The sequence below is a fragment of the Notolepis coatsorum genome (assembly GCF_963971535.1).
Source record: "Notolepis coatsorum genome assembly, chromosome: 1".
Taxonomy (NCBI): domain Eukaryota; kingdom Metazoa; phylum Chordata; class Actinopteri; order Aulopiformes; family Paralepididae; genus Notolepis; species Notolepis coatsorum.
Genome location: NC_140165.1, coordinates 244,699,778 through 244,716,026, shown reverse-complemented (window position 1 = coordinate 244,716,026; position 16,249 = coordinate 244,699,778). Strand labels below are relative to the sequence as shown.

Sequence of the window (16,249 nt, the reverse complement as noted above, 5' to 3'; positions counted from 1 at the left end):
CATTGAATACATGTGTCCTTATATAAAGGCCACATACAGATGGCATGGAAGAATAGTCCATTTCATCACCATTCTAACGATAATAGATGTGGAGGGGGGGGTGACTTTGAGTGGTCCTGGCTGGCACAGATGTTACATAACGACGGCTCCTAGTCCTACACACAAATAGGTAGAAAGAAAAACATTGTCCTATTTTCTCTCTCCCCTCGGGACGTCAGCCTGCAGTTCGTTGCAGCTTTGAGTCATCCGTTTCATGAATGAATGCTCTCTGGTCTCTGCGCTCCAGCTATACACAGTCCCGCTTCCAAATAATTGGAATGGTGGAATTAAATGCCCCGGGTTGTCAGGGTGGTATTGGGTTAGATAAGGCGAGTAGCGTGAGGTTACCTGGATAAATATGTTTGCAATAATAACAAGATGTGTCTGCAATTGATCATTATTATCACCATTGCTGATAATCGTGGTTATAACCTAATTATTCTTCAGTACTAGCAACACACAAAAACGTTGCAGCACGACAGTGCCCATTGCATTCTGCAATTGCCTTTTTGATCCAGATCTCCTAATTAAGCGTCACTTGTCTCATAAAAGAGAGTTTAAGCAATGCAGGTTAGCTATTTATTTACCTTTCTGTGTCTGCCTTTGAACACCACCGCGAAGGCTCCGTGTCCAACGAGGTCTTTCCTGCTGTATTCGAAGTCTCCCACGGTCTCCATTCTGAAGGGTGGTCCAGTTTATGCCAGGATTTTCAAAAATGTTGAGAGTGGGTGGCACCTTGAATGAAGCCCCTTCTTGATTTTGAAATGCACGGTGCCAAGTGTTCACGTACAGTTCGCTCTTGTGGTATTCGTGCAGCCAGAGTTTATTATTTCATGACAGTCTGGTCGGGCTAAAGTTTTCTATACTAACGTCAAACCGCTCTGATGTTGTTTATCGCTTGCATGCGAAATGCAACCAAGACATCATCATGCAAGTGATCACACAAGCTCAAAGTCTCTTGTCAGAATCCCAATCAGACAGCGTTACGCGTGGTGGTTGGCACACAATCCCACACAAGGTACACAATATCATCAGCCCCTGGTGCCAGCTGTCATCCTTCCATCCAGTTGGTTAGCCCTTGAGCTAGCTCTGCATCACACCTTTAAATCTGTGTATTTCACAGACGACTTGAACCACGGCTTCCCCTTCCACACAGTCTACATGATGTCAAGAACACTGGGCATGATCAAGAAAACCGTCCCACCAACAACACCCGCAGAGAGAGACCACCACCACCACGGCTATCTGGTGTTAGTCTAGAGATGACACAACGCTGCTGCTAATATATCTAACTGTTAGCGTCATGTTGTCCATTGTTGTTGTCCCTGGCGAACATTGCAGCTATGTTAGCTAGCAGGGTATTATTAAGTAGCAATAACCCACACATACACCAGCAGCTAACTAGAGAGAGCTAGTCAACACTAGCTTAGTAGCTTTATCTCAACAACAACAACAAAGGTAATAGAATGCAATAAACAGTCCGGTTGTGTCAGTAACAAAGCAGTATTCCTTGGAGACTGTCGGTCCTCTTTCCCCGAGACGTCGTTGGTTCGAGTCCAGACGGTACTTTCCTCGGTACGACGAGCGTTATTATTAAACAACAACGGTTTCATCTGTAGTGTGACATGTCAGTCGTGGCGTTAGTAGCTACACTCCGGTGTTGAGTAATAATAACAATAACGTCATTGTTTTTCTTCGTCGTCAAATCTGTTGGACGGATATATCGTTCTGAATAACGTCGGTGTTGAAGAAACGCTATCTCGCAAAGAAGAAGGTGATGTTTCTCTGGTCACCGTTCCGCCTGAGCAGCCTCTGACGTCACGCTGGTGGTGATGCGACAGTGGCGCTGCTTCTGTCTGCGGCGCGTTCACAATACTGACAGCAAGTGCCGGGCTCCGCTTTTATATCCTATCCCTCCGCGGGTTGCATTACGCGTTTACCGTTCCGCCACAAAGGCTAGTCCTCACTTCCACCCACGCTGGCTGTTGTTTGAAACAAATTCAACATTATTCAGATTCAGATTACTTTATTCACCATATTTTGTACAGGTACAAATGGAACGTAAATTTGATTTGATTTGAACGTGATTCGACATTACAGTGCATGATTTTTTCACAAATAGGAATAAACATAATAATAATAATAATAATAATAATAATAATAATAATAATAATAATAATAATAATAATAATAATAATAATAATAATAATAATAATAATAATAATAATAATAATAATAATAATAATAATAATAATAATAATAATAATAATAATAATAATAATAATAATAATAAATAAATAAGTGCAAAACAGGACAGAACAGTGAGACAACAATAAGACAGTAAAGTGCAGTGGTTGGGGGGGACATGGATACAGTGCAGCACAGTTCAAGTCCAGAGGTCCAGCCCTAGCAGCTCGCCAATAATTATCAAACGATAAATACAATTAAACGACTTTAAATGGGGTTTATCTCACCGCTAACAGGTTAGAGTGAAACATTGATGGTGACGTGACGCATAGACCACGATAAAAGCACACAGGAGACGAGGAGACTGAGACATCTCCCTAGTTCAAGTTCAAGTTCTTTAATAGTTGTCATACAGAAGTACAGAATACTTTCATACCAAATGCTTCTTACTGTTACGCTCCAGAGACTGTGCTAGACAAGATAGTATCAAATAACATAATAACATAATATAGCATGAATTTAGAAGAAGAAAATGAGGTCACAGTTGTTCGGTATAGACATATGTACAATGTTCTGAGTTACCATATAATATACAATACACAACTATGCAGTGTACTAATGTACAGTACTATCTAGTGCAAAGCAGAAATGGGATGAGGTACAATTTTAGGTACAATTTACAGTAAGGTGTACGAGTTGTAGTGCAATCCTTCATCCATAAATATAAAGTGTGGGGAGTGGGTGCTACAGTGTGTTTGTTTAAAGTGGGTGTGTGCTATAAAGTGTGTGTAGTGGGTGCTACAGTGTGTTTGTTTAAAGTGAGTGTGTGCGTGTGGATGTGTGTGCTATGTGTGTTTGGTGGTTGTTGTTGTGTAGTGTTCATTCATTGTTCGTTTAGCAGCCTGATGGCCTGGGGATAGAAGCTACTTCTGAGTCTTTCTGTGCTCGCCTTGAGACTCCTGTATCGCTTGCCTGACGGCAGCAGTTCAAAGAGGCAGTTGTTCGGGTGGCTCGAGTCCTTAATAATTCTCTTAGCCTTCCCCTTGCAACGCTTGTAGTAAATGTTCTGGAGGGTGGGGAGCCCCCCTCCAATTGTGCGTTCGGCTGAACGTGTCACTCTTTGTAGTCTGCTTTGGTCTTTTGCAGTGCTATTCCCAAACCAGGAGGTGATGTTGCCGGTCAAGATGCTCTCTATTGTACATGAGTAGAAGTTCTTAAGGATCTTCTGGCTGACTTGGAACTTCCTTAGGCGCCTGAGGAAGTAGAGGCGTTGTCGTGCCTTCTTCACCACACTGTTAATGTGTATGGTCCATTTCAAGTCCTCGGATATGTGGGCTCCGAGGTACTTGAAGCTGTTGACTCTCTCAACCGGTGCCCCGTCGATGCTGAGGGGGCTGTAGTCCTTGACCCCCGACCTCCTGAAGTCCACAATCATCTCCTTTGTTTTGCTGACGTTCAGGGAGAGGCTGTTTTCCTGGCACCATCCCGCCAGGACCTTGACCTCTTCCAGGTAGGCCCTCTCGTCGTTGGCAGAGATCAGGCCCACCACCACTGTGTCGTCAGCAAATTTGACGATTGTATTGCTACTCCGCTGAGCCACACAGTCGTGTGTGTACAGGGAGTAGAGGAGGGGACTCAGAACACAGCCCTGGGGGGCCCCTATGTTGAGGGTGATGGATGAGGAGGTGCAGTTGCCTGCTCTCACCACCTGGGGTCTGCCAGTCAGGAAGTCCAAGACCCACTGGCAGAGGTCATAGCCCAAGCCCAGGTCCCTGAGCTTGGCTATGAGTATGGAGGGGACTATGGTATTGAATGCCGAGCTGTAGTCGATGAATAGCATTCTCACATAGTTCCCCTGCCTCTTGTCCAGGTGTGATGCTGCTGTGTGCAGCACATGGGATATGGCGTCCTCCGTGGACCTGTTGGGGCGGTATGCAAATTGCAGGGGGTCCATGTTGATGGGGAGGGAGGAGCAGATGTAGCCCTTTACTAGCTTCTCAAAGCACTTCATGGCTATGGAGGTGAGAGCTACAGGGCGGTAGTCGTTGAGGCAAGCAGGCTTGGATTTTTTGGGTACAGGGATAATAGTGGACTTCTTCAGGCAGGTGGGGATGACAGCCTGTTCTAAGGACAGGTTAAATATGTCAGTGAATACTGGGGCCAGTTGGTCGGCACAGACTTTTAGGACGCGGCCGGGGATGCCGTCCGGACCTGCTGCCTTCCTGATATTCACTTTTTTAAAGGTCCGCCTCACCTCATGCTCTGTTACCCTGAACACTGCGCCTCCATCAGCAGCCGACCCCCCCCCCCCCCCATTGCCGAGGCTTGTGAGCTGGTGTTGTTATTACCAGCATCAAACCTCGCATAGAAGGTATTGAGGTCGTTTGCTAAGGAGATGTCACTGTTCAGTTTGAGGGAGGCGCCTTTGTAGTCTGTCATCGTTTTGAGCCCCTGCCACATAGCTCTAGAGTCAGCTTGTTCAAACTGGAGTTCAATTTTATCCCTGTAGCGCCGTTTGGCCTCTGACACTGTCCTCCTTACGTTGTGTTGCGCCACCTTGTGGTCGTTCATGTTGCCTGCCACTAGGCCGTCATTGTATGCTTTGGTGCGCTCTCTCAGAGCTTCACGGACGGATTTGTCTACCCAGGGTTTTTGATTTGGGTAAACTTTCATTTTGGTAGTGGGGATTGTTTCTTTCACCCTAGTACAGACATAGTCCAGCACTGTCTCCGTGTAGGCATTAATGTTATCTGTGTCGCGGAATACAATCCAGTCTGTGTTGTGAAACACTGACACTAGTGTATCCTCTGACGTCACATCCCATTTCTGCACCTCTCGCGAGACTACGGGAGTACTTTTAATTCTTTGTCTGTACTTTGGTGTAAGGAAAATGGATGCGTGATCTGACTTGCCAAAGCCACTATCAGAATGAGCCTTGTAGCCACCTTTAAATTGCGTGTAACAGTGATCTAGGATGTTACCGCCTCTGGTGTTGCAAGTCACATGCTGGTAGAAATCAGGCAATACCTTTCTCAGATTGGCGCTATTGAAATCTCCCAGTACCAAAATGGCGGCGTTAACGTTCGTCGCTTGTATATTGTTTACCTCGTCGTGTAGTCTGGAGAGCGCGGCGTTGTTGTTGGCTTGCGGTGGAATATACACTCCGACCAGGATGATCGCCGTTAACTCCCTCGGGAGGAAGAAAGGACGACACTTGATGGTTATATATTCCAGTTCTGGGGAGCAGTGATTGGATAATTCCTTCACATTTGTTGGATCACTCCAATTTTTGTTAAACATGAAGGCAATACCTCCACCACGTTGTTTACCGGACTCTGATTGTGTCCGATCCTTCCTATGGATAAAGAAATGATCCGCTGGTTGAATCGCGTGATCTGGAACCTCCGGTGTTAGCCATGTTTCGGTGAAGCAAAGGACATTGCAGTCCCTAACGTCTCTTTGATATTGAATCCTTGCTCGGATGTCATCCAGTTTATTGTCTATTGATTGTACATTGGCTAGCAATATACTGGGAAGTGGTGTACGGTGTCGTCTGGATCTCAGCCTGTTTCGGATCCCAGCCCTTTTTCCTCGTCTTCGCGGCGGCTTTTGGTGGTCTTGTCCATGGCCGGCATAACAAAGGATCTCGGTGGGCCATTTCTGCTGTTCAGCGATCCGATCCAGAGAGCAATCCAAACGGTAAGTTTTTCTTAATCCAATGTCAATGATTGACTGACGGTCATACACATATAATGCACCAACAGTTGGTGCAAATAAAACTCCTAATACTATAAAAATTAACAAAATAAAGCACAGTCTCGTCGGAGCGATCAGAGAGGCAGCCATCAGAGCAGCGCCAGAGTCTCAGAGTGGTCTAGTGGTAATGATTCGGTGACCTTCACACCGCGGCCCGGGTTTGTTTCCCGGTTGGGGAACTCGCTTTTGATTAATTGAAAATGGGGGACCCTGATATAAACAAGATGAAAGGTTATCCTATATGAATACTGGCTGAGCGTCTCGCTCTTCGCCATTATGAGATAACTCTTATCTCCTAGCACATAATGTGCTCACGAAACAAACAAATGCACTCACATGCACGTGACCAGGCCACGCCCCTGCGTCCCACTATATGACGCCGGACATGGTCACACTCCACCTTCCTCAGAAAGATTTCCAACACGGAAACCCATCCAAGGGACCTCAGGGCGCTAAAAGCGAGACGCTCAGCCAGTATTCATATAACTAGGTTATAGGATAACCTTTCGTTATATTATCATACTGGCAATCGCGTCTCGCTCTTCGCCATTATGAGATATGGGGCAGAGCAGACGTGTGGCCCGACAAGCCAGGGAGGAGGGGAGTCCCGTCCACCCGCCCGTCCTAACGAAGGGGGGGAGGCAGTCAACTCCACCAAAGTGCGAAAAAAGGGGGAACCAGACACCCCTGAAAACGCACAGCACAGGCGGGACCACGTGTGACACAGCACCCCGTGGCACACACCCACACACCCCTGCTAGCCCACCAAATGGTGGGACGCAGGAGAGGTCCCAGACCTCAGAACCCCCTGGGAGACAGAACCCCCAGTCATGTCCACGAGGTAAAACTTAACGAAGGGATCCGGGGAGAACCAGGAGGCTGCAGCACAGATGTCCTCCACCGAGGCCCCCCCTATGGGCGACAGAGGCCACTACTCCACGAGTGGAGTGCGCCTTGACAGGGGGGACCTGTCCAGCCAACGTGTAGCAAAGGGCAATGCCCTTGCACAACCAATGTGACAGGCGCTGCTTGGACAGCGCTTCACCCGCGCAAGGGCCACCGTAACAAACAAACTGTTGATCGGAAGCTCTGAGATCCTGCGTCCGACTGAGGTAAACCCCCAGTGCACGGACAGGACACGACAGGTGAAGGCTCGCCTCCAACTCACTAGCGTGAGGAGGCGGATGAAATGCCTGAACCACAATATCCCTGGAACGAAAAGAGCTCTGGATATTCTTTGGCACGAAGACTGGATTAGGCCTCAGAGTCGCACCGCTATTGGCCCGAATAGACAGGCACTCAGGCCGCACCGAGAGAGCACACAGCTCACCCACTCGCTTAGCGGAGGTGATGGCCAAAAGGAACGCAGTCATAAAAGACAGCTGCTCCAATGGCGCTTGCTCAAGAGGCTCAAACGGGGCCTTCGACAACCGGCCCAGGACCAGTTGGAGGTCCCAACTCGGAGACAGAGAACGTCCCACAGGCTTGAGACGCAGAGTGCCAAGCAGGAAACGTTTCACAAGAGGGTGGCTGAACATCGTACCGCCCCCAAAACCCACATGACAAGAGGATATAGCTGCCGCGTATACCCTCACTGTCGAGGCCGACAGTCTATTCAGGATAGACTGGAGGAAGGAAAGAACAGCGTCCAGGGTGCAGGACACCGGATCCAGGCGCCCAACCTTACACCACTCTTGAAAAGCATGCCACTTACCCGCGTAAACCGCGATAGTGGACGGAGCGCGTGCATTCCGGATGGTGTCCACCACAGTAGGGTTAAGACCCATCCCCTCCAGCCTCACCCTCTCAGCAGCCAAACCTTCAATGGCTGCCCCAGAACAGGGAACAGACACAGCGATCCGTGTGCCTGAGAGAGGGCCCGCGGCGACCATGGAACAGGCCACGGCGGGGCCACCAAGAGCTGGATCAGGACCGGGAACCACACAGCCGTGCCCCGGTCAGGCACGATCAGGATCAAAGTCCTGCGCTCCCGACGTACCCGCTCCAACAGCTGAGCTATCACATTACCAGGGATGTGGAGCGCCCTCAGGCTGCGCAGATTGAGAGACGCCCATAGCCAGAGCTCGACCGCCGCCCGGTGCAGACGGATGGAGCGTACTCCTCCCTGTCTGTTGATATACGACGCTGTCGTCGTGTTGTCCATCCTGATCAACACGTGCTGGCCCACCACCAGGTGGCCGAACTGCTTGAGGACCAGAAGGACCGCCTTCAATTCCAACACATTGATATGCAGTGCAGACCGGGCAGCATGGTACGTCCAGCTGCCCCCTACTGCGTTGGTCCGACACGTCCCCCCCCATCCCGTGAGGGAGGTGTCGGTGAAGACCATGACGTGTGATAGCCTGCTGCCCATGGAGATCCCGCTGGTGAGGGTACCAGTCCTCCCCCAGTGGTCGAGATCCCCCAGTACTGACACGGGAACCTTCAGTCACTTCCACTTGCCTCTCACCAGGTCTATTTTCATACTGGAAAACCACCTCTGTATCCTCCTCATGAATAGGAGGCCAAGAGGGACCACATAGTGAGCAGATGCCATCATACCGAGCAGGCGCATCTGACTTTTGCCAGGACGGAACCCCCTGAGCGCGCCGAGAATATCCTCTCGCTGTCGCTCTGAGAGGGTTGCCCTCATGGGCCTTGAGCTTAGAACCAAGCCCAAGTACTCCACCTGTTGACTGGGAAGAGGAGTACTCTTCTTCCAGTTCACAGCAAAACCTAGACTGGCGAGGAATTCCACCACCAGCCTGGTATGAGACCTAGCGACCTCCTCCGACTGGCTGAGGAGCAGAACGTCGTTGAGATAGAAAATAACTCGTATCCCCTGACGACGTAGAGGCTCCAGCGCGGTCTCCACACACTTGGTGAATGTGCGAGGGGCCAGAGAGTAGCCGAACGGCAGCCTCTGGTATTCGTACGCTACACCCTGAAAAAGGAAGCGAAGGAATTTCCTGTGAGGAGGGAGGATCGGGATGTGAAAGTACGCATCCTTCAGGTCTATGGAGGTGAACCAGTCTCCCACTCTGACAGCGCCTATCAGGTGTTTGACGGTCAACATCCTGAACCGCCTCGCCACAATCAGACGATTGAACGCAGACAGATCCAGAATAGGTCTGACACCTCCCGATTTCTTGGGCACTAGAAAATACCGGGAGTAAACGCCACGCATCGCGTCCTCCTTTGGGACCACAGCGCTGGCTTGCTTCACCAACAGAGATTGGATCTCGTCAGCCAGAGCTGTCACTGCTGCTGACCCTGACAATAGGGTCTGTACCAAACCTAAAAACGGAGGGTGGGGTTGTGCAAACTGCAACACAAGTCCCCGCCTCAGCGTTCTCTCCATCCACCTCGACATATGGCACTGTTGTAGCCATACGTGATGATAATCCCAAAGCGCACCCGCCGCCACTTGGCGCTGGTCCGCCAGGAACCGTAGATAGGAGGCCCGGTCCCACCCGCTGTGCGTTGCCAACCCTGGACTCGCCAACCGTGCCAGCAGGGCATCTCGCGGAGCCGGGATATCGCACCCTGACACTACCAACGAGGCAATCGCACCCAAGGGGGGACCCCGACAGAAAGGGCCGGTCTGATACGGGGGAAGCTGCCATCACACTGGGTGACATAAGCTCCCCCACTGAACATCTCCCCGGCATGTACTGCTGAGGAAAGCCTGCTCTGCAGCTGGACATGCAAGGCGTGTGGTCCCCACACTGCCCGATAGGGTGGGTTCCTACACACCATAGCCCTGCAGTGATATTACTACCACCCAAACCACGCGTGCCTCACTGACCACCGCCGGTCTTCCGGCCGTGGGAGGCACTAACGTGATACCCGGCCTGGCGAGGGCGGGGCTGGGGGAACTCACGCTGCGACCTCCTGGGTCTCGAGTTCCCCCGCTGACAACCTTCTTCGTTGACAGACACAACACCAGGCTCACCAAACACAGACGCAGACCGTGTGGCGTGGGAGCCGCTTGACAGCACAGCATTCTCACAGGCAGACCCAGGCCTAGCTAGCAACTGGGTGTCAGCCCCTGTCCCCATGAGAAGCGAAACGTGGGGCCGCTTGCACTTCGCTGAAGGCATGCGGCCCGCAGCCAAAGGGGACAAATCAGAGCCCGTATCCCGCTGGTGTTGGGGGGGGAATGACTGGAGAGCGTGCTAGACACAGCTAGACAGCAACGTTTTTTTTAGGGCGTGCTCATCTAATGTAGCCGATCCCTCGGCCGCCAAGGCTGTCGGCCTTGTGATCACCTGTTGTCTTTGTGCCCAGGGTACCTCAGGCGAGGGAAACATGGCCGCTGGTAGGGGGCCTCGCCACAGCTGCTGGCGAGGCCGCGCCCTCACCTCTGGCTGCGTGGTGTGAGGCGGTGTGGGGCCTAGGTCAAATACCGCCCACGCTCCTGCAGAAAGACCAAAGAGTCCCTCTGCGGAGAGGGCAGTCAAAGGAAGACTGCTCCAACCAAAGATGTCTGTGAACAAGCGTTGACAGCATCCTAGTCCTCCCTGCTGTTATAGCTTGCGACTGGGTTAAAAGCTGTATAACCTCAAAAACACGTGCAATGTTTTCGACGTCGGCTGGCCCTAAGGCCCCACTACCCGACACCATTGTGGACAGAAAAGCAGCCAACTGAGCAATGATACTGGTCGCCGCTAAATTCCGTCCTACGGCGGTATAAACTTCATCAGCCCATACAGCCACCTGCCGGGCCGACTCGCCCTCTGGCGTCGGCTTCCGGGTGGGACACCGTTCAACCATGCCAGGGCAAAGGACCGATGCTACCTGGCTCTCTAGCCACGGCACACCTGCCTTGCGCCCTGTCGTCAGCCCATCCACCCGTATAAAGGGTAAATAAGCCTCAACAAAACCCCCCACATTAGACACAGATTGACCTTCAGCAATGAAACGGTTAAGAGGAGGGAAGAGTGGCGACAGCCCACGGCGGGGAACAAAGGAATGGCGTCCCAGCATTGTAGCATTAGCATTAGCCGCGCGCTCTAGGATAGTTGGGAAAACACCCAAAACAGAGTCATGGCGACCATGTTTTCCCAAATATCCTGCCCCTCGCGCCAATACATCACTCGGCTGTCTCCAGTGCATGTGAGCGGATCGGAGCGTGAGCGGCGCGGGGCGCGGAGCGGCCGGTTTTGACGTGAGCGAGGAGTGGGTTTTAAAATGAGTCGGCGCGACGTCCGGAGCGAGAGTTCTCCTCCGCTCCAATCCACTCCAGGCCGCTCACAGTGGTTTAACACTGTTGATGTAATATACATGCAGTACAATGCCAAAGCAACAGATGGCGATGTACAAACATGAAGGCCATTTTCAACCAATGAGAAGGGTGAACCTGTGATATCCGGTTCAGGCTTCACTCCTCCTCCTTCACTGAGTAGGGTCGAGCTGCAGAAAAAGTATCGACGCCATTGTTGTTGTCGTTAGCTTACATGCTAACGTTAATGGCAGCGACCATAGCATTGTGGCTCGGCTAGCCTATCATCGCTTAATGGAGCTAGTGAATGGATAAACAATGTTATTTAACATTGCAGAATGGGTACAATTACAATGCGGCTCAATACAAACAATTGTTAAGGGGCCCAGGGGGTGTAGACTGTTGTAGTTTGAGCTAATTTACACCATGCTCCAAAAAAAAAAAAAAAAAACTGCCGAGCGACCTGGCGCGGGCAGCGGGGAGCGATCGATTCAAGGTGAGCGGGGAGCGAGCGGAGAGCGACTTGGGGGCGGGGTCAACATGAGCGATTAGCGGAGCGGACCAAGCTTTAAAGAGCGAAGAGCGGATTTCTCGGCTGCGCCGATCCGCTCACGTGGCCTGGCTGTCTCACGGGACAATGAGCAGTATTACTCATGCTAGTATCAATGCCTGATAGCGCAGGCCCTACCTGTGCACGACGTAGCTCGACTGCTAACCGTCGCGCGACGTCCCTCGGTCCGCTGTCACGAGACGAGGAAAACCCAGGACAGGCCCGATGCGCTGTTAGGATGTGCTGAGAAGATTCCAGGGGCTGGTGAACCTCTGGCGAATACCCAACATTGTGTAATTTCTCGCTGCGTTTCATAACAACTAGTTCACGGAGTGCACTGCTACTTCCGTGTTGGAAACAAAAAGAGGAAGGTGGAGTGTGACCATGTCCAGCATCATATAGTGGGACGCAGGGGCGTGGCCTGGTCACGTGCATGTGAGTACATTTGTTTGTTTCGTGAGCACATTATGTGCTAGGTCCTAGGAGATAAGAGTTATCTCATAATGGCGAAGAGCGAGACGCGATTGCCAGTATGATAATATAACGTAAGTTTTTCTCTGGTCTGCATCCTCTTAACAATTGTGTGTATTGAGCTGTACTGTATTGTACCCATTCTGCAATCTGTTAATACAATTTCCAATCAATCAATCAATCACAAAAACAAATATATAATAATAATAATAATAATAATAATAATAATAATAATAATAATAATAATAATAATAATAATAATAATAATAATAATAATAATAATAATAATAATAATAATAATAATAATAATAATAATAATAATAATAATAATAATAATAATAATAATAATAATAATAATAATAATAATAATAATAATAATAATAAATAAAAGTAAGCGAAAGAAAAAAACGGAACTGTAGCCGACATTAGGGGAAACGTTTATGCTTCCATATAAAATACAAAACTACAAGGACTTTATTTGATTTGTTGTGTTTGTTGTAAGGACACTGCGTGCTCAGTTGTTTTGATCTATTTCCCTCTGGTGGCTGAAAAAGATACTGTTTCCAAATTCAAGCGGGCCGCGTATTACTATGAATTGCAACGCAACAAACCTTAGCGGGATGTGTGTATGTCTCAAAACAAAGGAGTTATATTATAGAGTTCTTCTATTATTCATATACTGTATGTTGCATGGATTCGCCATCAGATACCTCACAATGTGGAATACCAGCTTCATAAATGGATAACATTTGACTCCAACTCTGGAGTTTATCATTATTTTGCATCCAAAGTCTCCACAGATTCTCTATATAAATCTCTATTTTATGCTACATTTGGGAAGTAAGGGATTACAGTAATTTGATTACAAACAAGTGGTAACTGTAGAAGAATTCTATCAAAATAGAATCAAAACTGAGTCTAGTGGGTTCAGATTTGAATGAAGGACATCCAGACAGACAAATGTTTACATTTTACCAAGCTTTATTAAAACTTTGACAATTACAAAGATTTGTTTTCTGGTGCATCAGTACAATTGATTTCAACTGCAATTTGAATAGCCATAGTGTCATCATAATCAAAAACCATTACCACCCATTATTTCAACATGTGTAAAGCAATAAAGCAATACTCATAATCTCAGTTTAAATGTTTCTTTTCCACTTTCTTTCAGAGTCTAACAAGTATAACCTTTCTCGCCAACAGTGTCTGTTAACCGATTACTGTGTTCAGTAACTAAATTAATGTCCAATATTGTCAAACAATTTCAACAAGTTTAACTGAATTCCTCAGTACTGGTATGAATGAATAAATGAATGAATGATACTTGCATTTATATAGCACTTTTTTCTAGACAGACTCAAAGCGTTTTACAATGTAGGGTGGAAATTGCCTCCTTCACCACCACTTCACAACCTTGGGCTACATAATGGCTTTCACTGGCACCAGGCAGACATCACACTACACAATGGCTGAAAGGCTCAGGAGACAGGAATGGATATCAGCCACTTGAGAGGGAGGGATGATTAGGTGGCCTTGATGTCCGAGACCTGATTGGGAATTTGGCCAGGAACGTATGACATCACAAAGGGGAGTACTTCTGAATGGCTTGTTTAATCTGAAAACCTTTTATAGGTAGAGATCCTGGCCAAACAGCAACAGGTATACCTGTCATTTCCCCCCAGCACCTAAATAATATGTTATACTGCCAAATCCACACCAAGACACCAAGACTAGCCAAAATCCATCTCCATAATATGTGATGAAGAGAGGCTTGATTAAAGTGTTGCTTCTTTCATGCATAGGAAATATAATCAATCAAATATTAGTTATGATTGATATGTTTATCCAACTGAACACATTTAATTTTATACTTCTACACACTGTATTACTAGTTACGCTGCTGGTCCGTACGACTTACTACCATAGTGTCTTTATACCTGTATCACTGTACATATTAATAATACAACTCTGTAGGCCCATGTAGCCGGTGTGATCGTGTCTGCGTTGTGTTTAGTCGATTCGACCCCTGTTAAGGGATCGCCCTGAGTGGGAGTTGAACCCCGGACGCCCGCGTCACGGGCGGCATCACAGACCACTAAGCAAGAAGTGAATTCTTGCTTCCGGGTCTGGATGCCTCTGGGGAGTGAGTTTACTTGCAGTACCGCTTACCATCCACAGCCACGTCACTACTTGTACCCGTGACTGTGGATATACTGCGGTACCTCCGTTACACTCACCCCCCTAAACTCACTCCACCCAGGGCATCCGGGTCTAACGGCACCACGTGTAGCCGGTGTGATCTTGTCTGCGTTGTGTTTAGTCGATTCGACCCCTGTTAAGGGATCGCCCTGAGTGGGAGTTGAACCCCGGACGCCCGCGTCACGGGCGGCATCACAGACCCTTGCTTGCGGGTCGCCTGTACGTTAATGCCAAGCAAGCAGTGCAAAAATGCTTCCGCATTCGTCACCGCACGCTAGTGCGGTAAAGCGCCCTTCTTTTCAGACAAATGCTACCGTGCGTGCACCGGCGGCGGCGTGCTCGCTCAGGTGCGTGCGTGCGCCGGGGTGCGTGCGTGCGCCGGCGTGCTCGCGCGAGGTGCCCGCGCATGCGCGACACGAGCGGAGCTCAATATATATAAGTCACCGCCCCTTAATCAGTATCTAGCAATAGCTCAATTGGCAAGGACACATGGCTGTGGATCCTATGGCTTGTTTGCTGGCGAGTTCGAATCCCATCGAAAATATTTTTTAACGTGATTTTTTTTTAACGTGTATTCTTTCGCCGGTTAAGGTTAGGCATGGTTAAGGTTAAGGTTAGGCATTGTTTCGGAGTTGGTTAAGGTTAGAACGGTTAAGTTTAGGCGCTGTTAAGGAGCTGGTTAAGGTTAGAGTTTGTCAAAGAGAATGGCAATATAATTTCTATGGTTAAGGTTAGGCATGGTTTCGGAGTTGGTTAAGGTTAGAACGGTTAAGTTTAGGCGTTGTTAAGGAGCTGGTTAAGGTTAGAGTTTGTCAAAGAGAATGGCAATAGACAGCCTATTTCCGCGCGACCTGGGCGCTGGGCGGCGGAAAATGAAAGGCGCATTACTGCATGCCACTACGGTAAATTTTTGCACTGCTTGCTTGGCATAAAGCTACACGCTTCCGGGTCTGGATGCCTCTGGGGAGTGAGTTTACTTGCAGTACCGCTTACCATCCACAGCCACGTCACTACTTGTACCCGTGACTGTGGATATACTGCGGTACCTCCGTTACACCTACATACATCTGATTAGCACTACACTCAGTAGTACTAATTTATATATTTTTTACCCAGTTTAATCACCTGTATTGTATATTACTGTTGCACTTTACTGTTACATTTGCACTCTGGTTGGATGCCAAACTTATTTTCGTTGTACTGTACTTCTCTCTCTCTCTCTCTCTCTCTCTCTCTCTCTCTCTCTCTCTCTCTCTCTCTCTCTCTCTCTCTCTCTCTCTTAAACATGGTAAATATACTTTGGGGTGCTTAAGGTATTTGGAGGATTACAAGATAGTAAATAATTGCATGTACACACTCGTCCTCACTCACATAGACATACACACGCTCTTGTACACACTCTTCCTCACACACATAGACAGAGATGAAGTTAGCAGCCAAGTGCTCAACATACCATCCCCCACACCTTCCTTCCACACAACCCAGACACAAACCAGAACAGGAAGATGGTGGAATTAGGTGAAAACCATAACACATGTCCTTTTAAGGTAACAACTGTCACCCTGATAGTATAATGTACTTAGGTATGTCTCCTCTGGTGCACCAGAAAACAGATCTTTGTAATTGTCAAAGTTTTAATAAAGCTTGGTAAGAATGTTAACATTAATGTCTGGACGTCCTTTATTAAACCCTGAACCCTCTGGACTTATATTTTGATAATCATCTTTCAGGGATTGTTTCTGCTACAGTGACCTTTAACCCTTTCACTGCCACACTACAGAAGGTTAACCTTTCACTGCCAGTGTGGTAGTGAAAGAAGGGTT

General features: G+C 48.5%; 1 protein-coding gene across 2 annotated transcripts in view; it reads right to left on the bottom strand.

Annotated features, from left to right (window-relative positions):
• The window catches only part of ulk2 (unc-51 like autophagy activating kinase 2), a 103,657-nt gene extending 101,767 nt beyond the window's left edge, over nt 1-1,890 (bottom strand). For both annotated transcript variants that reach the window (XM_084327560.1, XM_084327561.1), the window contains exon 1: nt 627-1,890. In XM_084327560.1, coding sequence (XP_084183686.1) covers nt 627-716 — 90 coding nt within the window. In that variant the 5' untranslated portion in view covers nt 717-1,890. The remainder of the gene's footprint in view (nt 1-626) is intronic.
• Between the last annotated feature and the right edge of the window lie 14,359 nt (nt 1,891-16,249).